The 25,373-nt window shown below is 40.6% G+C and overlaps 2 protein-coding genes across 2 annotated transcripts; one reads left to right on the top strand and one right to left on the bottom strand.

Annotated features, from left to right (window-relative positions):
- Window positions 1-1,699: 1,699 nt before the first annotated feature.
- LOC109896144 (60S ribosomal protein L37-like) lies at window positions 1,700-7,503 on the top strand. Its single transcript, XM_020490409.2, has 4 exons — window positions 1,700-1,818; window positions 2,324-2,459; window positions 2,822-2,906; window positions 7,400-7,503. Exons 1-4 carry the CDS (start codon window positions 1,816-1,818, stop codon window positions 7,464-7,466), a joined length of 291 nt encoding a protein of 96 aa, XP_020345998.1. The 5' UTR covers window positions 1,700-1,815; the 3' UTR covers window positions 7,467-7,503.
- A 2,773-nt stretch (window positions 7,504-10,276) lies between these two features.
- LOC109896145 (prostaglandin E2 receptor EP4 subtype) lies at window positions 10,277-22,687 on the bottom strand. The gene is made up of 2 exons (XM_020490410.2): window positions 21,580-22,687; window positions 10,277-20,193 (listed from the first exon to the last, which is right to left on the bottom strand). The coding sequence occupies exons 1-2, from the start codon at window positions 22,357-22,359 to the stop codon at window positions 19,618-19,620; spliced, it is 1,356 nt and encodes a 451-aa protein (XP_020345999.1). The 5' UTR covers window positions 22,360-22,687; the 3' UTR covers window positions 10,277-19,617.
- Between the last annotated feature and the right edge of the window lie 2,686 nt (window positions 22,688-25,373).

Genomic DNA, 25,373 nt, shown 5'->3' with positions numbered 1-25,373 from the left:
TAAGTTGGCAACTGGCATGAATGCTGATTGGCTAAAAGCCGTGGTATATTTAAGCAATAAGGCACGACGGGTGTGGAATATGGCCAATATTCCACGGCTAAGGGCTGTTCTTCTGCACGGCGCAACGCGGAGCTCCTGGATACAGCCCTTAGCCGTGGTATATTGGCCATATACAGTTGAAGTCGGAAGTTTACAAACACTTAGGTTGGAGTCGTTAAAACTCATTTTTCAGCCACTCCACAAATTTCTTGTTGACAAACTGTAGTTTTGGCAAGACGGTTAGGACATCTACTTTGTGCATGACACAAGTAATTTTTCCAACAATTGTTTACAGACAGATTATTTCACTTATAATTCACTGTATCACAATTCCAGTGGGTCAGAAGTTTACATGCACTAAATTGGCTGTGTCTTTAAACAGCTTGGAAAATTCCTGAAAATTATGTCATGGCTTTAGAAGCGTCTGATAGGCTAATTGACATCATTTGAGTCAATTGGAGGTGTACCTGTGAATGTATTTCAAGGCCTACCTTCAAACTCACTGCCTCTTTGCTTGACATCATGGGAAAAGGAAAAGAAATCAGCCAAGACCTCAGAAATACAATTGTAGACCCTCCACAAGTCTGGTTCATCCTTGGGAGCAATTTCCAAAGGCCTGAAGGTACCACGTTCATCTGTATAAACAATAGTACGCAAGTATAAGCACCTTGGGACCACATAGCCATCATACTGCTCAGGAAGGAGATGAGTTCTGTCTCCTGGAGATGAACGTACTTTGGTGTGAAAAGTGCAAACAGCAAAGGACCTTATGAAGATGCTGGAGGAAACCGGTACAAAAGTATCTATATCCACAGTAAAACGAGTCCTATATCGACATAACCTGAAAAGGCCACTCAGCAAGGAAGAAGCCACTGCTCCAAAACCACCATAAAAAAGTCAGACTACGGTTTGCAACTGCACATGGGGACAAAGATCATACTTTTTGGAGTAATGTCCTCTGGTCTGATGAAACAAATATAGAACTGTTTGGCCATAATGAACCACGTTATGTTTTGGAGGAAAAAGGGGGGGGGGGGGGGGCTTGCAAGCCAAAGAACACCATCCCAACCGTGAAGCACAGGGGTGGCAGCATCATGTTGTGGGGGGGTGCTTTGCTGCAGGAGGGACTGGTGCACTTCACAAAATCGAGGGCTTCATGAGGAAGGGGAATTATGTGGATATATTGAAGCAACATCTCAAGACATCAGTCAGGAAGTTAAAGCTTGGTCACAGATGGGTCTTCCAAATGGACAATGATCCCAAGCATACTTCCAAAGTTGTGGAAAAACGGCTTAAAGACAACAAAGTCAAGGTATTGGAGTGGCCATCACAAAGCCCTGACCTGAATCCCATAGAACATTTGTGGACTTCAACTGTACAACAAACCCCTGAGGTGTCCAATGTAATTAGAGCCATAAACATCTGTTTTGTCAAACCCGTGGTATATGGACTGATACCACAGATTTCAGCCAATCAGCATTCAGGGCTCCAACCACACAGACCTATACCACGGGTATGACCAAACATATATTTTTACTGCTCTAATTATGTTGGTAACCAGTTTATAATACAATACAACTTGTATACCAGAATATGCTACTTACATTTAAACACAGTATTAATTTAGTGACTTCAATTGCTAGTGAAAGGAACAAATATTCTCTGTTCTTGTGTCGCTACAGCATACAGGTTTGCTGCACCGGAATAAGTACGGACTGAATTTACTGCAACTCAATCCCCTTTTCCGTCCTCTATCGTGTCTACTTCGGCAAGAAGATGGTAAGCGGGGATGCAGTGTAACATGAAAATCTGAAATCATCCTCTTTAATTAACGTTCTCATTTGATCAACTACATGTTTGTTGTGAAGATGAAAGCATTGAATTATGGTAGACCTCAGTATTTCATGGTGTTAGTTTCATAATCGCTACAAACCCGATTAATAAACTGTAACGTAACAAACACTTAACGTTAGCTACTGTATGTTGCAGACGCTCAAAGTAGATGGGTATCTTCCAAATAATTTTCAATCTGCATCTCAAATTGACTGCTATTATTTGTCCCCATAAAGGAAACGATTTTGACAATAGCATTCATTAGTATGTCCATGTCATCCTACAAAACAAGGAAAGTATCTAGTTTTCTCAGGTGGAACCAGCTAGCATCATTCAACATTAGCCTGTTAGCATGTAGTTAACGTATACAGCCATCTTATGTGATGTATTGTTTTGAATGAACTGTAAATACTAATTGGTTACCATAAATGTGTTTTCACCTGTGTCACAGACGAAGGGAACGTCATCATTTGGTAAACGTCGCAACAAGACGCATGCCCTGTGTCGTCGGTGCGGCTCCAAGGCATACCACCTTCAAAAGTCCTCTTGCGGAAAGTGTGGCTACCCCGAAAAGCGCAAGAGAAAGTGTGAGTGGCTCGTGCTGTTGTCTTGGCAGATAGTTTAGTAAAATTTGATCAGTCAATTTGATCAGTCAGTGCAGTCCATTCATGTTACCAATAGGGACCATCAGTGACACTAGATGGATGGCTGGATGCTGCAGGTCAACTTACCAGAGCTTAGCCTGTCAAAAGTTTCCAGTGATGCATACGTCAAACAAGCTGAAAAATTCCAGATGTCCTCACATGCAATAGTGACTTTTTGCACTTCCAGGCTTTTCTTTTGTGGGGGTTTGGTCAAGCTGACCATGTTGTCACACTGATGTATGTGTCTGTACAGCGGTTTTGCTCTTCATTGATTCTATAACACGCTCATCCTTACACTTTTGCAGATAACTGGAGTGCCAAGGCCAAGAGACGCAACACCACCGGGTCTGGCCGTATCAGACACCTGAGGGTTGTCTACCGCAGATTCAGGTGAGTCCAACATCCTCCCTGCAATGAATTTCAGGGCTGATTTGCATAATACATCAGGTGCAAACAGAAGAAAATGTTTCCTCGGAATACAAAGATGAGCTGTTCTTTAGGCAGGAGTATGTACCTCCATTTTTCCAAAGCTTGCTTTTTTTTGTCGAATGTGAAATTGGTATCATTTTTAACTGCAGAGAAGCACCTAATCTGACCTGCGGAATCAGTTGAGACGAATCTTGTCTGTTCTTAATTGGCCCAATGTAACCAATATGATATCGCTAGCTTGTTTTGCCAAGGTGGATTAGGTTGCTCTGCACAGATGCTTTTCAGTGCTTGGTTGAACCCTCTTAGTTTGGTTGATGTTGAGATATGATCATCTTACAATACACCAGGAAGGAAGGTGATGTTGGTTTTTATTTGGAGTTGGTGACTGTTAAACTACTCATGAAATGTGTTTTTCTTTTTGGGGCGGCAGCGTAGCCTAGTGGTTAGAGCGTCGGACTAGTAACCGGAAGGTTGCGAGTTCAATCCCCCGAGCTGACAAGGTACAAATCTGTCGTTCTGCCCCTGAACAGGCAGTTAACCCACTGTTCCCAGGCCGTCATTGAAAATAAGAATTTGTTCTTAACTGACTTGCCTGGTTAAATAAAGGTAAAATAAAAATAAAATAAAATTCTGCGTTATAAATGGTGTCACTGCCATGATTTGACAAGTGCCCATTCCTGTGAGTGACTGAAGTGCTTGCTGACTAATCATTTTACCTTTGATATCGTGAATGCCAAATTGGAATGCTTATTTAATGCCGTGCATTCAGAAAGTATTCAGACCCCTTGACATTTTCTACAATTTGTTGCAGCTAGGGATGCACCGATATTACTTTTTTTGGACGATACCGATAATAAATATTTTCCTTGCCAAATAAAAAGATATCGGTAACAGATATTTTACATTTTAGTGGTCATTTAAGCATTCTAGTACAGTTAAATAGTTAACACACACACACATGGATGCAGCGGTCTAAGGCACTGCGTCTCGGTGCAAGAGGCGTCACTACAGACCAAGGTTTGAATCCAGGCTGTATCACATCCGGTCATGATTGGGTGTCCCATAGGGCAGCGCACAATTGGCCCAGCATCATCCGGGTTATTGGAGGGTTTGGCCGGGGTAGGCAGTCATTGTAAAATAACAATTTGTTCTTTAACTGACTTGCATAGTCAACATTTTTTTTACACATGATACCCCACAATGACAGGTAAATAAGGAATCTGTTTTTTTCACTAAGAATTTGCGACCCTTTGCTATGAGACTCGACATTGAGCTCAGGTGCTTCCTGTTTAAATTGATCGTCCTTGATATGTTTCTACAACTTGATTGGCGCCCACCTGTGAAATTCAATTGATGATGATTTATAAAGGCACAAACTTGTCTGTCTATATAAGGTCCCTCAGTTGACAGTGCATGTCAGAGCAAAAACCAAGCCATGAGGTTGAAGGAATTGACCGTAGGGCTCCAAGACAGGATTGTGTCGAGGCACAGATCTGGGGAAGGTTACCAAAAAAATGTCTTTAGCATTTAAGGTCCCCAAGAACAGTGTCCTCCATCATTCTTAAATGGAAGAAGTTTGGAACCACCAAGACCCTTCGTAGAGCTGGCTGCCAGGCCAAATTGAGCAATCCGGGTAGAAGGGTCTTGGTCAGGGAGCAAAGTACAGAGAGATCCTTGATGAAAACCTGCTCCAGACCGCTCAGGACCTCTGAATGGGGTGAAGGTTCACCTTCCAACAGAACAACGATCCTAAGCACACAGCCAAGACGACGCAGGAGTGGCTTCATGACAAGTCTCTGAATATCCTTGCGTGGCCCAGCCAGAGCCCGGACTTGAACCCGATCTAACATCTCTGGAGAGACCTGAAAATAGCTGTACAGCGATGCTCCCCATCAGCAGGGAAGAATGGGAGAAACACTCCAAATACAGGTGTACCAAGCTTGAAGCATCATACCCAAGAAGACTCGGGGCTATAATTGCTGCCAAAGGTGCTTCAACAAAGTACTGAGTAAAGGGTCTGAATACTTATGTAAATGTGATATTTCATTTTTGATTTTTTTTTAAAACGTTTGCAAAAAATTCTTAGTATGTTTTTGTTTTGTCAAACAAACAATATCAGATTTACAATGTGCCCAGATACTGGATTGGGAGAGTAGTATATCCTCCTATGACCAGTGTTAATCCATGCAGAAATGGAACTTTCCATGTTATTGCCGATGTGGTAGGCTATTTATTTGGAAAATATTTGTAATTGATCTGAAGATTTTAAAGGTATCAAATATAATATATTTTTATTTAACTTGGCAAGTCAGTTAAGAATAAATTCTTATTTACAATGACGGCCTACCCCGGCCAAACCCTCCCCTAATCCGTTTGACGCTGGGCCAATTGTGCGCCGCCCTATGGGACTCCCGATCACGGCCAGTTGTGATATAGCCCGAGATCGAACCAGGCTCTGTAGTGATGGCTTAGACAGCTGCGCCACTTGGGAGAAAAGAATATTAGCATGTGGCACATGTTCGAAATGGATGGGGTTACCTACCTTTAAAAAACATTTGAGACCTAGTAAGGGGCACTGTATGTGTGTGTACACTGAACAAAAATATAAACGCAGTAATTTAAAAGATTTTTCTGAGTTACAGTTCATATAAGGAAAGCAGTCAATTGAAATAAATTCATTAGGCCCTAATCTATGGATTTCACATGACTGGGAATACAGATATGCATCTGTTGGTCAAAGATACCTTAAAATAAAAAAAGGTTGAGCCGTGGATCAGAAAACCTGTCAGTATCTGGTGTGACCATTTTCCTCATGCAGTGCGAGACATCTTTCCATAGTGTATCAGGCTGTTGATTGTGGAATGTTGCCCCACTCCTCTTTTAATGGCTGTGTGACGTTGCTGGATATTGGCGGGAACTTTAACACGCTGTCGTACACATCGATCCAGAGCATCCCAAACGAGCTCAATGGGCATCCCAAACGAGCTCATGTCTGGTGAGTATGTTAGCCATGGAAGAACTGGGAAATTTTCAGCTTCCAGGAATTGTGTATAGATCCTTGCCGGCATGGAGCCATGCATTATCATCCTGAAACATGGCGTGATGGCGACGAGGAGTGGCACGACAGTGGTCCTCAGGATCTCATCACAGTATCTCTGTGCATTCAACTTGTCATCGATTTTAAAATGCAGTTGTTAGTCTTCCATAGCTTATGCCTGCCCATACCATAGCCCCACGGCCACCATGGGGCTCTTTGTTCTGCCATCTGCCCGGTACAGTTGAAATCAGGATTAATCTGTGAAGCGCATACTTCTCCAGGCCATCGAAGGTGAGGAGAGCGAACACGCAGATGAGTTAACCTGAGCCGTTTTTCGACAGTTTGCAGAAATTCTTCGGTTATGCAAACTCTGTTTCATCAGTTTCTCCAAAACAACGGATGTGGCTTATGGTAGAGAAAAACATTCAATTCTCTGGCAACAGCTCTGGTGAACATTCCTTCAGTCAGCATGCCAATTGCATGCTTCTTCAACTTGAGACATCTGTGGCATTGTGTTGTGACAAAACTGCACCTTTTTGTGTGGTTGTTTATTGTCCCCACCACAAGGTTGCTGCCATGCTATGTTTTCTTAGGTCTCTATGTAAATGTCTCTTTTTGTGATGTGTGTTTTGTCTTATTTACATTTTATGTATTTTTAATTTTAAATCTCAGCAGGTGGCCTTTTTCCTTTTGGTAGGCCGTCATTGTAAACAATAATTTCTTAACTGACTTGCCTTGTTAAATAAAAAGTAAAGATGCAGCTGTGTAATCATGCTGTTTAATCAACTTCTTGATATGCCGCACCTGTCAGGTGGACGGATTATTTTAGCAAAGGAGAAATGCTCACTAACAGGGATGTAAACAAATTTGAGTGAAAAGTATGCCTTTGTGCGTATGTGAAATTTCTGATATCTTTTATTTCAGCTCATGAAACATGGGACCAACACTTCATATTTATTTAATTTTTATTTAACCAGGTAGGCTAGTTGAGAACAAGTTCTCATGTACAACTGCGACCTGGCCAAGATAAAGCATAGCAGTGTGAACAGACAACAGAGTTACACATGGAGTAAACAAGTCAATAACACAGTAGAAAGAGTCTATATACATTGTGTGCAAAAGGCATGAGGAGGTAGGCGAATAATTACAATTTTGCAGATTAACACTGGAGTGATAAATGATCAGATGGTCATGTGCAGGTAGAGATACTGGTCTGCAAAATAGCAGAAAAGTAAATGAATATAAACAGTATGGGGATGAGGTAGTTAACTTGGGTGAGCTATTTACCGATGGACTATGTACAGCTGCAGCGATCGGTTAGCTGCTCAGATAGCAGATGTGTTTTCTATATTTTGTTCAGTATAGTTTACAATTCATTGTCATGCTACCTCAATGTGTTTTCTCTGGTCTTTTCCAGGAATGGATTCCGTGAGGGAACTGTCCCCAAGCCCAAGAGAGCAGCAGTGGCTGCCTCCAGCTCTTAGACTCTGAGTCTGAAATAAAGTCCCCATAAAATGACAACTTCATCGCCTCTCGTCCTCTTTGGTCAGTTTTAAGTTATACAATGAAGATAAACAACATTGAAATGTTATCTCTGACAATAACCCTAGCAGCAACCAGTAAGTCATGGGACTTTCAGTTCTATCACTAGAACTTGTTGATGGAAGGGTTTTCCTGCAACCAGCAAGAGGGACACATTTCTCCATGGTTTTTGTTTCTAGAAGATCAACAAAACAAACAAACATCTGAAATAATCCACTGTTATGCTAAACATTTTTCTGCCTTTGAAGTACAACAGTCAAAGGCAGAAAAATGTTTAGGGAGTCGCAGCATTGTGATTTGACAAAGGACACGAAGGACAAAGAAAAAAAACATAGATATTTAGCAGTTCTATCAAGAAATATATTTCCCACAACTCGTACTCCTAAATAAGATGTGAAAATGTCATGGGTCTGTGACTCCATGGAGAGAGACTAACTGCTATGGTAATCTGATTCAATACATTTATTACAAATCACTGTTTGTCAGTAAATTCAAAGGGTTTCACTACGGCTGCTATCCAGGCCGTGATCCTTGTGGTTAACCAAACATTATGCTGTGTCTGTTTTCAATAGGCCCATCCTTGCTTTCGAGGATGTATAGGTTTGGGCATCTCCTGTCCTCTGGGGCCTGATTGGTGTCACACTTTTGCCCCAGCTAACACACCTGACACCAATTTTCTACTAATCATGATCTTCAGTTTAGGATGCAGTTAGTTTGATCAGTGGTGTTTTGCTAGGGATGGGGGAATACAAGTGAAACCTCTTCGGCCCTGAGGGCTAGCGTTGCCCTTCCTTGCTCTATAGCTCACAGGTGACACTGTCAGTTTGCCAGAGCAGATGTCCATTAGGCTTTCCTGCATGGCCACTTGGAGAGTATCTCAAAGCAATGTTTGTGGCCTCTTCCTTTCACTGAACATGATCACTAGAAGAAATTAAGAAGTCCATGTAACAAGACATTTATTTGGCTTTCATTTATCATAAATGAAGCCAACCTTAATGGCTCTTTTCATATCTACATGTCAACAGTGTTTTAGTGTAAATAAAGGTAGAGTTGACGTCGAAGTTTACATACACCTTAGCCAAACACATTTAAACTCAGTTTTTCACAATTCCTGACATTTAATCCTAGGAAAAATTCCATGTCTTAGGTCAGTTAGGATCACCACTTTATTTTAAGAATGTGAAATGTCAGAATATTAGTAGTGATTTATTTCAGCATTTCTTTCATCACATTCCCAGTGGGTCATAAGTTTACATACACTCAATTAGTATTTGGTAGCAATGCCTTTAAATTGTTCATCTTGGGTCAAATGGGGCGGCAGGGTAGCCTAGTGGTTAGAGTTCAAACCCCCGAGCTGACAAGGTACAAATCTGTCGTTCTGCCCCTGAACAGGCAGTTAACCCACTGTTCCTAGGCTGTCATTGAAAATAAGAATTTGTTATTAACTGACTTGCCTAGTTAAATAAAGGTTATAAAAAATTTTTAAAATCAGGTAGCCTTCCACAAGCTTCTCACAATAAGTTGGGTGGAATTTGGCCCATTCCTCCTGACAGAGCAGGTGCAACTGAGTCAGGTTTGTAGGCCTCCTCGCACGCACATGCTTTTTCAGCTCTACCCACAGATTTTCTATGGGATTGATGTCAGAACTTTGATGGCCACTCCAATACCTTGACTTTTGTCCATAAGCCATTTTGCCACAACTTTGGAAGTATGCTTGGGGTCATTGTCCAGTTGGAAGACCCATTTGCGACCAAGCTTTAACCTCCTGACTGTCTTGATGTTGCTTCAATATATCCACCAAATTTTCCTTTCTCGTGATGCAGTCTATTTTGTGAAGTGAACCAGTCCCTCCTACAGCAAAGCACCCCCCACAACATGATGCTGCCACCCACGTGCTTCACGGTTGGGATGGTGTTCTTTGGCTTGCAAGCCTCCCCCTTTTTCCTCCAAACATAATGATGGTCATTCTGGCCAAACGGTTCTCTTTTTGTTTCATCAGACCAGAGGACATTTCTCCAAAAAAGTACCATCTTTGTCCCCGTGTGCAGTTGTAAACCGTAGTCTGGCTTTTTTATGGCAGTTTTGGAGCAGTGGCTTCTTCCTTGCTGAGTGGCCTTTCAGGTTATGTCGATATAGACTCGTTTTACTGTGGATATAGATACTTTTGTACCTGTTTCCTCCAGCATCTTCACAAGGTCCTTTGCTGTTCTGGGATTGATTTGCACTTTTCGCACCATAGTACGTTCATCTCTAGGAGACAGAACGCGTCACCTTCCTGAGTGGTATGACGCCTGCATGGTCCCATGGTGTTTATACTTGCATACTATTTGTACAGATTTGGAAATTGCTCCCAAGTATGAACGAGACTTGTGGAGGGTCTCCAATTTTTTTTCTGAGGTCTTGGCTGATTTCTTTTGATTTTCCCATGATGTCAAGCAAAGAGGCACTGAGTTTGACGGTAGTCCTTGAAATACATCCACAGGTACACCTCCAATAGGCTAATTGACGTCATTTGAGTCAATCAGAAGCTTCTAAAGCCATGACATAATTTTCTGGAATTTTCCAAGCTGTTGAAAGGCACACTCAACTTGGTGCATGTTAACTTCTGACCCACTGGAATTGTGATTAAGTGAAATAATTTGTCTGTAAAAAAAAAATGTAGAAAAAAAGCACAAAGTAGATGTCCTAACAGTCTTGCTGAAACTAGTTTAACAAGACATTTGTGGCGTGGTTGAAAAACGAGTTTTAATCACTCCAACCTAAGTGCATGTAAACTTCTGACTTCAACTGTAGGTGGTAGTGGAGTGTTATTTCATTTGAACATGTCCATGTGACTGTTTTGGAGACGCTTGACAGAAAATGTCGAATTGGAATCTAGGTCCCTGATATTAGTAGCTGACCCCGTATAAGGTGGGAGTGGTGTTTTGCTTTACAGTGAAAGTTCTCCATCTTATCCAGTTTCCCATTAGCCCATGGCATAGTAGATCTCCAACTGAATTGGATTTCCATGGCTGTATATGCTTTTTTCTATCTGAATCCAGAAGGAGCTTCATCATAACAAAGTAACTGGTCGTCTTTACAATGAAGACTCTAAAAAGACATTTAAAATAAACACTGGTTAGTTCATACAGGATGTAGAGGCGGAAATGAAGATAGTTTATCACAGCAGGAAAGGAGAAGAACGTGTCAGTCATGTCGACCAGAGCGTTTAACGTTTGGGTAAAAGCCCTTGATAGTGACAGCTAAGACAGTTGATAATGTGGTTTCTCAGGTTAGGGTAAGTTTAATTATTCTGGAACATTTTCAAACTAGAGGTCACGGGTGAGGAGAGAGTATGATAAGCATCATGATGGCGTGTGTCTGTCAGCACTTAGGAGGAACTTTATCTGTGTTGTTTTTCTTACTGACAGTGTTGCAAGAAGACAACACTTTTTAAAAGACAACTTGATACGAAGTGCATAAAACGAGGGATTTTACTCCAATGTAGTCTGTTGGTGTTGATGGATTCTGGGTTCTGACTCAAACTTGTAATAGTGTTAATTATCAGGTATCCGATTGAAATAGAGTGCTATGGTCTAGGGCTTACACCATAAGTTAAAGTCTGTAGGAGGAATGTGTATGGTGGCGACAATTAAGCTTGGAATGTACTGAGTGAAGGAAACATGATCACATGCTGGCAGGCACTGATAGTGGTGGAGAGATGTGGTTTAGTGAGGAAGGGGGCCGAGGTCAGGTCACGTTGAGGGAGGAAGGAGAGGGAGATTCCACCCCAAATTGGGGTATATATACTACCACTGGTAGAGCCATGTCTTGGTCTTATGCAGCTGTATGACCTAATGGGGGAATAAACTTGGTTTGAGCTTTACTAAGTGTCCGTGAGTTTTATTAGGTTCACTAAGAACCTAACAGTATGTCAGCATCAACTAAGTACAAAAGGAAGATGGACTTCAGAGGTCCCTTTTGTAAGAGGGGTAATATAGCCTACCAATGGATCCATATCGAACAGCCTGATATGTCCAAACTCATGATGGGTTCTGACTTCTAAACTTGAAAGGTCCAGTCACGTTAAGGGAGAAGGAACAGTTTAATACCCGCATCACTTCCTGCCTAGCAATACAGATGTAATGTTTAGAAGGAAGGAGGATACTTCACCTAAATTGGGATGTATATACTTGTTCTGGTGGGAACATGTCTTTGTCTGTTCAGTTGTCTGACCATTTGGGTGAATAAACTTGGTTTGAGCTTTACTAATCGTCTGTGAGTTTCTACTCGGTTCATTTAGAACCTAACACATTTGTTTTATTTAGGCTACTCCTTTAGTTTCCACTCTGATTCAAGTGTTCTGGGAGTGTTTACACAACCAAATGGTTTAAAACTAAGAGTTCAACCCAAACACTTAGACCTAGCTGTCATGGCCATCTTAATTCCGGTAGAAACTCCTCACAGTGCATTGAGTTCTATTTGAAATGTTCAGAAGATGGTTTACCTCTGACGTGTGTGATAGAAGAGGGAAAAGATAAGCCAACCACTCGGATGCATAACAGCTTGACTCTTTGTTATTGTGGGACAGGGTCGTTGCAGTTTGGAATTTCACTGAAAGGAAACAAGTGAATGTTGCTACAAAGGATGTGGGCCCTAGATGTTTGTCCTTTGAAATTGTTGAATAAAGAAACCACTGGCACAGAAGGTATGGGGTTGTTATTAGTGCAAAGTTCAGAAGGATCAAACCTTCAAATGTATATTGACTGAACCTAATGTTGGTTACGTCATTATTGATTATCAAACCCAGGTTTGTTATTAGGCAGCAATGTTCTTTTTTATGTTCACATCAGCTCAAAGTGAGTAAACTGGAATGTCTGGTCCCATTGCCTTGTTTGCTCAACACATTCAGGGGGACTTATTGGTAGGTTTATTAATTTCTATTTCACATCTCCGTGACGGTGAATTCCCGATTAGCACACCTAAGCCGGAGGATCGGACCTTGTATTTTATAGTGTGTGTAGCACAAGTTTCAGCATGTCCTTGGATGAGACGGCAATTTGTTAGATTCCAAAACCTGATCCTCAACCAGTGAATACTCAACAGGAAATCTGTTTAGGGTTCCAGGTGAACAGAGGTGAACTGTAACAGATGTTAAACTGACATCTCAAAGTACATTGCTGAGAAAGTATCTCTGTATTACATGATTAATATAATGATAATACAATGAAAAACAGCCAAGCACATTGCTTATTCTATTCTTCTTACAAAAGTTATAATTCAGCTATTCTAAGTATAATGAAATATATATCCTTATCATAGCAGCATGACTTCACTGTTTGACGGAAGGGTCAGGTTTCCCTCATGAAGGAGGGTGGATGTAATCCGAGGCAACCGCAACAATGGAGGAGATCTCAGTTCCTGTAAAACTCATTGTGACCACAATCCTGGAAGAGAATGAGAGAGAGGACACTAATATGAGTCCTTTTAAAGGCTCTCCCTCTCCAGAAACCTTTTTGGCATGGCCCTCATTGGAGGACTTCAACCCACATCTGCAGTCCCTTAGATCTTGACGTATTTGCTAGGCCCAGCTCCCCGCTAACACACTTAGAGGCGACATCAGATACAGCGTGTGAGTAAGCGTAGTTGTCATCTGTTTCCAACCTCTGGTAAAGCACTTACCATTGGTGTTGATCAATGCCACTTACAATTTGAATCAAACAGTGGAAACGAGTGTGAGAAAGAAGGTTGGAGGGGTATGGCATCACAGTTGACAGCTGACTTCAACCATAGACCGATATGGCAGAGCTTTATCCAAATTATGACATTTGATCAAATGATTAAATTCATTATTTCACAATAATACAGTACATTAGTGTTTGAAGCTTTACTGTACCAATTTCTGAAATAGCTTGCAAAGAGTACATTAACACACACACACACACAATAGTTTGATTGTACAATAAGTCCCTGTTCCCATATATATATATATATATAATAAGTCAGAAATGTTCTCTTTTGCTTATTGGTAAGTCACTGAGTTCATGTTAACTCGTAAAACATGTCAGGGTGTCTGAAAGCTGATGAACTTATGACCAGTTGTTGTTTTGCTATGTCTTCCAGGGTGACCATTTTACTAGATCCAGTTCCCCATGTTCACTGCTTACTTACTATAAGGTTCCCACACTTCCCATTGGCTGTCAGACATTTATATCACTCATTCAATCACACACCTGAAGGGAGGGAAGCCATGATAAATATTATTCCCCAACAAATACTGTTTCACATCAGTCTTCTGAGAACCCGCAATTAAAACAGACACACAGTTGGGAATCAGACTGCAGGCAGTGCTGGCTGGCTGGCCCTGGGCATGGCCAGAGTTTGGTATGATGGGACACTGGACACTCTCATATAGAGAGACAGGACACCATGCTAAGATACAACATGGGCACTATATAAACATACAATATGGTCCAGACAACTTCCCAAGCACTTCCAAGAGTTCATATGAAATTTGACCAGGGTAAAGAAGCATCTCAGAGTATCTGGAAAGGCTCAGTGGTTAAATACATTGATAACGTTTGTAATGGGTGATTAATCATGTGGGGAAAATGGGGGAATTCTGCACCCTGGTTGCTAGGTAACGTCTGAAAATAATCATGATGAAAAATGAACGAAAACATACTCAAATTGGTCTCTTGTGAAAGTCTGAAATCGTCTCCAAAAATCACTGAGTGGAGACCGGAGTTGGCTGGTACACTAGCTTTTAGCTGGGAAATGCTTGTGTGTTTCCAGTATGTTAGTCACATGACTGTATTGCTGTACTTTTCTACAGGTCTAATATAGCCTTACTTACTCGTCTTTGCTCGCTGTGGTGCATAAGTATGTATGCAATATATTTTATTTGACATTTTGTCTTGAACTACATGCAAACAAACAAATAATGTATACTCTGTAAATATGACCACTGACAGTACTTCCCTAATTTTGGGACAGGGAAGTGGATGTCAGTAATAATAAAGGTTTATCCATCTACTGACTGTAATATAATATTACCCATTGCTTTATTATGTGTACACTGAAGAGGTCTGAAGCCTAAGCAGTTAAAAGGTCCGTTATCATGGATTTACAGTGGGGCGAAAAAGTATTGAGATAAACTTTTGTTATTGACCAAATACTTATTTTCCACCATAATTTGCAAAAAAATTCATTAAAAATCCTACAATGTGATTTTCTGGATTTTTTTTTCTAATTTTGTCTGTCATAGTTGAAGTGTACCTATGATGAAAATTACAGGCCTCTCTCATCTTTTTAAGTGGGAGAACTTGCACAATTGGTGGCTCACTAAATACTTTTTTGCCCCACTGTACATGAACTGAATCTGTTCCCCCTTTCAACTCCATTGACCTTGATAACAAGAATGACACCAAATAATTCATGGCTTTCATCAAAAGGTTTTTACCCTGTCCGTTTTCTTGGAACCTAAACAACAGATGTACATTTTTGGCCCCTTGGTTTCTTGGGGTAACAATGACGCAAGTGAAGGTGTTTAATGACACTTAATCTGAACACAATAATGGAAGACCATTTCAAACCAAATGACATTGAAGAGTAAGTGCCAAGTCAAATTAGTTTATTCTTACTGTTGGCCTCAATGTGTGTATTCGACTCGATGGGCACTTCTGCACATTCCCTCTGTTCCCTTGGGTGCATCTCTATTGCTGAATATGTTTTTCTTGTATGGAGGTAAATGCGTTCACATCTTGCTGAAGCGAGATCTTTAGCACATTGTTTTGTTTGAATCATATCTGATGGGCTTTACTTTCTGATTCTATGCAGGTCATCTTGAGCGCCTAAGACTTTCCTATTTGCTTTGGTTAATGTTACACAACAATGAGGATCAACATGTAACATGTAATTAATAACTGGTTTCATGGGAACGGGCTGTGTTTAATACTGTTCTGAACCCCATGAATTAAGCCTGTATTCTGAGTCCAAACTATGTTTGTGTAGGGCTTAACAGAGTCAGAAGGTTGACTAATTCCTGAAGCTTTTTAGATCATCTTCTCCCTCCCTGGTCTGCTAACACTGTATGGCTTCGGCTACAGCACTGAATGAGTGCCTCAATTGGTGAAATACAAATTATTTACAGATTTTACATGCCTAAAATGAATGACACTGTTATAAACCATTACCACCTGTACCCTGAGAAAAAAGTGTTGTTTTTACAAGATTTCAACCATTGCCTGGTCTTCCTCTTTACATTAGATTTGTCTTTTCTCCCCACTACCTGAGAAAGACAGCTTATGCACATTACTGCGGGTTTATCATGTCTACCATTCCATAGTTTCTGGTCTCTGTCATGTATAATGCTATAATAATCATGACGTAGTGGTCTACTGTCCTGTTCATCTGTAGCTGACAGCAGATGTGCCCTGATGCTGAGCAGTTAGTGTCATAGCCCCCAGGAGACACAGGACAGAGAATTGATGTTGGCGTGCATCCTGTTGACTTAAAGCAGCTTTATGTTTCCTTGTTACTGTAATGTGATGCACAGCACAGAACGGCAACATATGTGTAGTTACTGACATTATATGGCCATGTTACAGGAGAATGGACGGAAATGTAGACTGGACAGAAGTGTGGCCACTAGCTCAACCCAGACCCTGATAGCTTATGAACTTGCTCGCCAACTCTATGCCCATTTTTGTTCATTAAGAGTGTCCATGAGCATCTACTGGCTCTATCTTATGAAAGTGTAGTTTGTGGAAGAGGCATAAACACATTTGGTAAAAGTGTGTGTCACGTAAGGTTGCAATCAGACCTGGGTCAATATACAAGACAATTACTGCAGTGAACAAGCCCTATTGTCTCTTTGGAAGTACTCCATGCAACAGCGTGTTTTGATAAATGACAGCCTTTCACAGTTTATCTGCTCTCTCCACCACACATCACGTGGCTGTTGTGGTTACTCGTGTTGAGGTTGGTTGCTCTCACACACTCTGTGTTGATATCCCATTCTCAGCATATTTGTCAAAGCATTGCTAGTTCAATCTTCAAGGCCCAATGCAGTCATTTCTATATCAATACAAATCCTTCATGGGTAGTAATTAAGTACCTTACTGTAATAGATTTCCATTAGGGACAAAAATATATTTTTTGCAAAAAACTATTTCTCAAGCAAGAATTTTGCTGGGACTGTCTGGGAGTGGTCTGAGTCAAATCAAATGTTATTTGTCACATGCACCCGAATACAACAGGTGTATATCTTACCGTGAAATGCTTACTTACAAGCCCTTAACCAGCAAGAGTAGGGAGAGGAAAACTGAAGACTAGCTATTATTGGCAGAGAGGTTTGGAATTATCTTTCTTATTGGTCAATTAACCAATTTGCCGCATAGTAATGTCACCATGGAAAGTCGAAACTCCCGCCCATGCAAACCTGCTGATTAGAAGGTCCTGTGTAGATTGCATTTTCAACCAGCAACTATCTGTCACGCGCTGACCTTAGATATCTCTGTTTTCTACATATTTTGGTTAGGTCAGGGTGTTACTAGGGTGGGTACTCTAGGTTTTTTGTATGTCTAGGGTTTTTTGTATGTCTAGGGGTTTTGTATGTCTATGTTGGCCTGATATGGTTCCCAATCAGAGACAGCTGTTCATCATTATCTCTGATTGGGGATCATATTTAGGCAGACCTTTTTCCCACTTTCTGGTGTGGGATCTTGTCTATGTTAAGTTGCCTGTCAGAACTGGTTGTGTAGCTTCACGTTTCCTTTGTTCGTTTTGTTGTTTTTGTTCGGTGTTCATTCATTAAAAGTAATAATGTAGGTCTACCAAGGCTGCACCTTGGTCTCATCCTTACGACGAACGTGACACTATCAGTAAATAACACTGATTTTACATTTTTTTACAGTGTTAATTTTATCAGGTGATAAATGATATAAGGAAAAACTCAATGTTGATTGCACTGGACCTTGAATCATGTTGAATAGGAGCCATAGACGCTTGTTGTTTTATGAAAGATTCTGCCTCATTCAAGTTATGGGAAGTCTGCCTCACAATATTTTGTGCGCGTGTGTGTGTGTGTGTGTGTGTGTGTGTGTGTGTGTGTGTGTGTGTGTGTGTGTGTGTGTGTGTGCAGTTACTAAGTAGTAGATCTGGGATTCTTTTTGCGTGTTTGAACTTGAATTCATCGTTAACAGCCTTGGACCCAAGTTCGTTAGGGTTTGTTTAGCCAATTATACTTGTGTAAACTTGGAAAGCAGTGGCCTGTACCTTTCAGTAGCATCTGTGTGCTAACAGGGTCACAATATGACCTCTAAACTCTGTCAGGAATCTGAGTCTGAGAACCTTCCTGCTTACATAAATGATTTCCGCTTGTTCTTAGATGACATGTAGTTTAATGACACACACACACACTGCATGACACTGACTCTTGTGCGTGATGTTTTGCACATCCACACGTTCAGTCTCATAGGTGGTCCAAAGGAAATGGAGTCATGCACAAATCCTTGAAGACAATAGATGGGTCTCAATTACTGTTAATCAATTGAATTCATTTTTAGAATGTATTGCTTAAATTAATATTTTATTTAGGGTGGATAAAATAAAAGCATATTGGATTTAAAATGAAAAACATCTGTCATTTTAGGGGGTTTACAGATATGGCAGAACATAATATTTAAAAATTGACAAGGACCTTTCATATTATGCTATTGTAACATTTCATGGCGGGATTGAATTACTTGAAACTTCTCATAGAGAAGAAATTACATCAACCTGATCTCAGGTAGCTGGCTAATGTTAGCTAGCTGGCTAATATTAGCTCGGCTAGGGGTTAAGCTTATGAGTTAGGTTAAAATTAGGGTTAGGGGAAAGGTTAGCTAACATACTAAGTAGGTGCAAAGTTGCTAATTATCTAAAATGCTAAAGTTGTCCGTGATGAGATTCGCACCGCAACCTTTCGGTTGCTATACGTTCGCGCTAGACGTTCGCGCTAGACGTTTGCTTTATACGCAGACTAACCGCCCTCCTTTCATTTTTCCTTAAGTAACCTTCTGTCTCATGTAATCATACCAAACATAACATGTCATACTAATCTGGTGTCCCTGGTTTATGTATACTAGTATATGAGACCAGGCTGATTGCGTAAGTCACTAAATAATGACAATGACAATACTTAGGTGAATTACTGATAATCTGATAAACGTTCAGAAACTGGTACCAGAGTAATAGAAATACATATACAGAGTTTGGCAAACTACCCTGCATGTTGGCACAACTCATTTCACTCACCTGAAGGACAACACATGGATAATGTTATTACACACAATACTGCACTATACATTAACTCTCTAAAGCTATTATGTGATGCAAAACATTCAAGTGAAGTGCATCTCTGAACAGCAAACCTTCTACAGACATTGTTTTGTGAGAACTGACTTTTCCTTGGTGTTATCATGGCAGTTTGGAACGTAATGACAGGCCCTATACTACATTCCTTTCAATGAATCCTAATAACTATTCTGTACATCTCAATCATTGTAGTTTAAATACTCTAAATACTAACTCACAGTTTGTACAATGATTGAAAGAAGCTAGTGTTAAACTGTTTAGCTACAGTGTACAGCCAATGCCCCTTTAGGCCATGGAGAAGCTGCTCTGCTCTTACTGCCTTGCTCTCTGACCTGTGCGAGAAGACAGGAAAAACAAACAAATATTGATGTTTCTGGTCGAGGTAGCTTGACATCAAAGTGGAGCAGACATCCTCTCTCTCTCTCACAGTTGTCTCTCTCTTGTTTGTCCTTCCTCCTGTCAGGCTTACCAAAAGCTTTTCAACATTGTTTAAATGTGCCATTCCTCGTCTTTAGAGGATGTCAAATTAGTCATCCTGGGAGCCAATCTATTTCTGTTGGCACTAACACTTCCGCTAACCGAATAAGTCCCTTAGGAGAGCAGAAGCTGTCTGAAAAGCCATCTTGGGCAGTCTGAAGGCAGTGTCGTCAATGTATGTGTGGACATCCCTCTGACTCACAGAAACTTCACAATAATATGAGGAGTCTTAGAGAAGCTGTTGAAGTAACCGTTCATGGGATTCCAAATACACAAGATCTATATGCATTTCTCCTGCACCGTCTCATTACTTAGCAACACATGAAGAGCCTGTTCTTTCACACATGACTGAGTGGTCTGTCCTCCCACACCAGAGGGGTCCCTGGTTAGGTTTGTCACCTCTCTCCCCCCATCCTCTGTACTTCTCTGTTCTGACAAATAAGAACTTTGGGGGTCTTGGACAGAGGAATTGCGGAGCCCAACCTGCTCTCCTGTGTGATGACAGCTTCCATCAGGAAGGTAGAGGATGACCTGAGAGGTGCTGGACACCTCCTTCAGCTCACGGGACACCAATGACGGGAACTCTTGTGAAGAGATGATGGAGTGGAGCTGGTGTTCATCAATGCAGTGGCAGTTCTGTGCTCCCTGTCTCTGCTGTCTCTGTGCTCCTATCTTACAGAACAGACACTTGATCTGCTCAATGAGCTTGAGGAGCACGGCCTTGCGGAGGAGGATGTAGATCCAGGGGTCCAGGATGGGGTTGAATGAGGCGAAGCGGATCGCCCGTAGATCTGGGTTCTTCTCCAGTCTCAGCTCCACCGGAGTCTTATAAATCTGGTTCAGAAACACTTGCACCTGCAAAGGAGAGGGAATAAATGGGATTTTGTTTTGCCCTGCTGAATTTAATTGACATTGATGCTTATGTTTTTATACAGTTTTTTGACACCTACATCAGCAAGAGAAATGTAATTTAATCTGATTGAATTCTGCCCAAGGGGAACACCAGGTGTGGCACTCAGTAAAAACATACACAACTAACACACACACCACACATAACTAATGATGCTTATTTGTGTGGCGTGTGTGTGTGACCGTGTGTGATATTTAACTTTTTAGTCATTTAAAAGACACTCAACCAAAGCGACTTACAATTAGTGCATTCATCGTCAGATAGCTAGGTGAGACAACAACACATCACATATCAAGTACATTTTCCCTCAACAAAGAATTTATCAGCTAAGTCAGTGCTAGTACACAAAGCAGAATAAAATTTGTGTACAAAACATTAGGAACACCAGATCTTTCCATGACAGACTGACCAGATGAATCTAGGTGAAAGGATTCATGATGCCTTATTGATGTCACTTCAATCAGTGTAGATTTGTATTTGTATGTATTATGGATCCCCAGTAGCTGCTGCCTTCTTGGGGCTCAGCTAAATGAAGGCAGTTATACAATTTGTAGATGAAGAGGAGGAGATGTTGACTTCAAGGATTTTTACAAATTGAGACATGGATTGTGTATGTGTGTCATTCAGAGGGTGAAGGGGCAAGACACAAGATTTAAATGCCTTTGAACGGGTATGGTAGTAGGTGCCAGGTGCACTGGTCTGTGTAAAGAACTGCAATGCTGCTGTTTTTTTCATGCTCAACAGTTTCCCGTGTGTATCAAGAATAGTCCACAAACCAAAGGACATTCAGCCAACTTGACACAACTGTGGGAAGCATTGAAGTCAACATGGGCCCGCATCCCTGTGGAATGCTTTCAACACCTTGTAGAGTTAATGCCTGGACGAATTGAGGCTGTTCTAAGGACAAAAGTGGCGAGTGCAATTCAATATTAGGAATGTGTCCTTAATGTTTTGTACACTCAGTGTACACAGAGTGTACGAACATTAGGAACCCCTTCCTAATATTGAGTTGCACAACCTTTGTCATCAGAACAGCCTCAATTCGTCCAGGCATTAACTCTACAAGGTGTCGAACGCATTCCACAGGGATACTGGCCCAGTCTATGTCATGGAAAGATCAGGTGTTCCTATTGTTTTGTACACTAAGAACACGTATTACACTACTATGTACATAAACTATGAGAAAACAACGGACTCTAACTTACATTCACAATGTGCGTAAAATATCAACTCGTGCGTACATTTAAACAGTGCGCACAAAGTTTTAAAATGGCCTTTCTGCGAATAGGAAAATAAATAAAATGGTTCACAAAGTGAGAAGAGAAACTTACAACAAGTGGAATGGAGCATATAAGCACCACCGCTGAGGTACAAATGAGTACAATCACCATCTGGATCTCTGCGCCGGCCAGATGCCCGAAGCTGCGTCTCCTTCTCGGGTCTGTGTTTCGTCCGGGGTCTGTCCACAATGACATCTTCCGGACAAACCGCCGGTGCATTCGAATCAGAGCACCGCATACCAGAACGTTACAGATAACTGTGGCTAGAATTAGAATCGAACTGAACCCCGCGTACATATATGAAAAGGCGGCATCGGTCCTCACGTTGCTCCGCCACTCTATGAAGCACCAGGTTTGTGGGTACTGCTTTTTGACTTGTCCCAGACCCATGCTAGGTAGAGCGCAGAAAAGCACGTTGGAGATGTAAATAGCCAGAAGCGTCATGCCCGCCAGTCTCTGATCCACATAGTCGTTGTAGAAATACGCGTGGTTTATCGCCAAGTATCTCTCCACGGACATAGCGCATATAATGCTGAGCCCCGCTAGAGAGAAGAAAAGCATGATGAATCCAAAATACTGGCACAGTGGTTCCCCGCCTGGCCACGAGCCTTTCACATAGGTTGCGATGGTGACGGGACTGGCTAGGAGTGTCCCCAAAAGGTCTGTAACCGCCAGACCGCATACCAGCGTGTAGAACGTTGTCTCCTTCTGTTCTTTCCTGGATTTGCAGAGTACCACGATGGCAATGACATTTCCCACCACACCGAAAATAAACATGATGGACGGTATAGTCGGGATCATGATCCTCCCGGTCACAGTGTTGTTACTCATTTTAAACAAATATTTAGTTACATTATAGGCTGTCGTTAATATTTCCCAATAAGAAATACAGTAGATGCATTAGGCATGGTATCTACAAAAATGAAGCGTATCAAACATGATTCAAATCTTCATCCTGAATGTGAGCTGAATCAACATATTCACATCAGAAGTTAGAACGCCTTTTAAAACTGTTGTTTCGGAGTTCAGTTGATTTTGTCCAAGTATCTGTTAGCCGTCGACGTCATTGTCTTATCTCCTGTCCATTGACGTTTACAAATGATTGATCCATGTTTAAAATTCATGCTCACTCGTCTGCCTGTGTAATCTACAGTTCACTGATATGATTGAGTCTGTGTGCTTTTTAAATTACCCTCTGCATGAGCACTGCCCCGCCCCCTGCTCCAAGCCTCCAGCTGTCAATACCTCTTAGATGTAGTTTGCTGCTTAAACGCACAAAGGTTTTAGAGTTCGTCACTTTCCATGATTAGGCTATGCCCACAGAACTTCCTGGATGTCCTCTGCATATCTGAGATTTATATCATTTTAAAAATATAATATTTCAGTACAGCACATCAGTAACATTATTGCAGCAGAAACAACACAGTGTGGGCCTAGTTTTTCTTCTGGGCCATTTACTTTATATTTGTATTCTTATCTTTTATTATTTCTTACTGTTGGTTCATTGTCGAGAAGGAGCCTGCAATTATGTATTTCATTGGATGGTGTATATCACGTGTATCACTTACAAAGGACTAATACATTTAAAATATATACATTTTTAACTTTATATATATATATATGAACCCTCGCCTCCATTGGGAGACAAGAATACCCCTAAAATCAGTAAGGCTATGCACCTTGAGCCTGGCGCCTTAAACCACACTGCCATCCTGACAACTATGAACCCTCAAAATTCATATAATTTTTCATAAAGTCTGATAGTCTGATGGAAACATGCAGAACTTAAAGATACAAAGAATGGAAAACAAAAAATGTTAAATGCTAATGAAAGATATAGTAAAAAACATTTTTTAAAGGAATTTGAGTAACTTGAATTCTAAACTAGGCATATGATGACCTGTATCAAACGATTATTCCAGATTCATGTTTTTCAATTCTCAAATTATGACATCTATAAAACTATTAATCACTGTTCATGTCTTTTCATTTCACCATTTGGAGAAATTCTCAGTGTTGACAAAAAGCAACTTTTATAGAAAAACACTATGTCAACAGAGGGATTTGATCCCTGTCCTTCAATCAGACTGAATACTCATATATCCAGGAAGACTTTCCACCTTGAGTCTGATGCCTTAGACTGCTTGGCCATCCTGACAACTATCAACCCTTAAAATGCATATTTTTTCACGATTCTGTAACATAAAGTCTGATCTGTCTGATTGAAACATCCAGAACTTAAGATACAAAGAACGGAAAAGAAAAAATTGTAAAAGCTAGGCTTAAGATGACCTGTATCGAACGATTTTTCCCGTTTAATTTGTTTTCTGTTCTCAAATTATGACATTTATCAAACTATTAATCACTGTTCATGTATTTTCCTTTAACCATTTGGAGAAATTCTCAGTGTTGACAAAAAGCTTTTTTTTTGGAAAGAGGTATGTCAGAAGAGAGATTTGAACCCTTGCCTCCAACTGGAGACCAGAATGAATACCCCTATAATCAGCAAGACTTCTCATCTTGAGTCTGGCTCCTTCGACCTCTCGGCCATCCTAACGTCTATAAAACCTTAAAATTCATATTTTTTCACGATTCTGTAACATAAAGTGTGATGTCTGATGGAAACATGCAGAACTTAAGATACAAAAAACGGAAAACAAAAATGTTAAAAGCAAATGAAATACTTTTTTTTCTTCAGGAATTTGAGTAACTTGTTGAATTCTAAACTAGGTATATGATGACCTGTATCAAACAATTAATCCCGTTTCATGTGTTTTCTGTTCTCAAATTATGACATCTATCAGATATTGTTAATGTGTTTTCCTTTCACCATTTGGAGAAATTTTCAGATTTTACAAAGAGCTTCTTTTTTTAGGCAATAGCTGTGTCAGAAGTGGGATTTGAATCATCGCCTCCAATCGGAGACCAGAATAACCCTATAACCAGGAACAATTACCTTGACTTTGGTGCCTTAGACCACTCGGCCATCTTGACACACATAAACGCAAAAAAATTATATTTTCTCACGATTCTGTAACATGAAGTCTGATATTTCTGACAAAACATGTTAAAAACGAATGAACATTTTTTTTAAATGAATTTGAGTAACTTATTGAATTATTGCATATGATGACCTGTATCAAATGATTATTCCAGATTCATGTTTTTCAATTGTCAAATTATGACATCTATCAAACTATTAATCACTGTTCATGTGTTTTCCCATCACCATTTGGAGAAATTCTCGGTGTTGACAAAAAGCTATTTTTTTAGGCAAAATCTGTGTCAGAGTCCAGAGTACCCCTATAACCAGGAATGCTTCTCACCATAATTTTGGCACCTTAGACCACTCTGCCATCCTGACAACTATAAAACCTTAAGATACAAAGAACGGAAGCCAAAAAAGCGCTAAAAGCTAATGACAGATTTAGTAAAAAACTTTTTTTTAAGGAAATTGCAGAAGTGAGTGAATTCTAAGCTGGCCATATGATGACATGTATGGAACGATTATTCACGTTTCCCGTGTTTTCTGTTCTCAAATGATGACATCTATCAAACTATTAATCACTATTCATGTGTTTTTCTTTCACTATTTGGAGAAATTCTCAATGTTGACAAAAAGCTACTTTTTAGGAAAGAACTTTTCAGAAGAGGGATTTGAACCTTCTCCTCCAATCAGAAAACCCCTATAACCAGGAAGGCTTCCCACCTTAAGTTTGGCACCTTTGACCACTCGTCCATCCTGATAACTATGACCCTTTTTAATGGAATTTATATGTTTAAATGAATGATTAGAATATTACACCCTGAAACCATATAATTGTATGAAATTGATTAGAATCATA

Source organism: Oncorhynchus kisutch, linkage group LG8 (assembly GCF_002021735.2).
Source record: "Oncorhynchus kisutch isolate 150728-3 linkage group LG8, Okis_V2, whole genome shotgun sequence".
Classification (NCBI taxonomy): domain Eukaryota; kingdom Metazoa; phylum Chordata; class Actinopteri; order Salmoniformes; family Salmonidae; genus Oncorhynchus; species Oncorhynchus kisutch.
The sequence above is the reverse complement of the archived record's forward strand: the minus strand, read 5'-3'. Positions and strand labels throughout refer to the sequence as shown.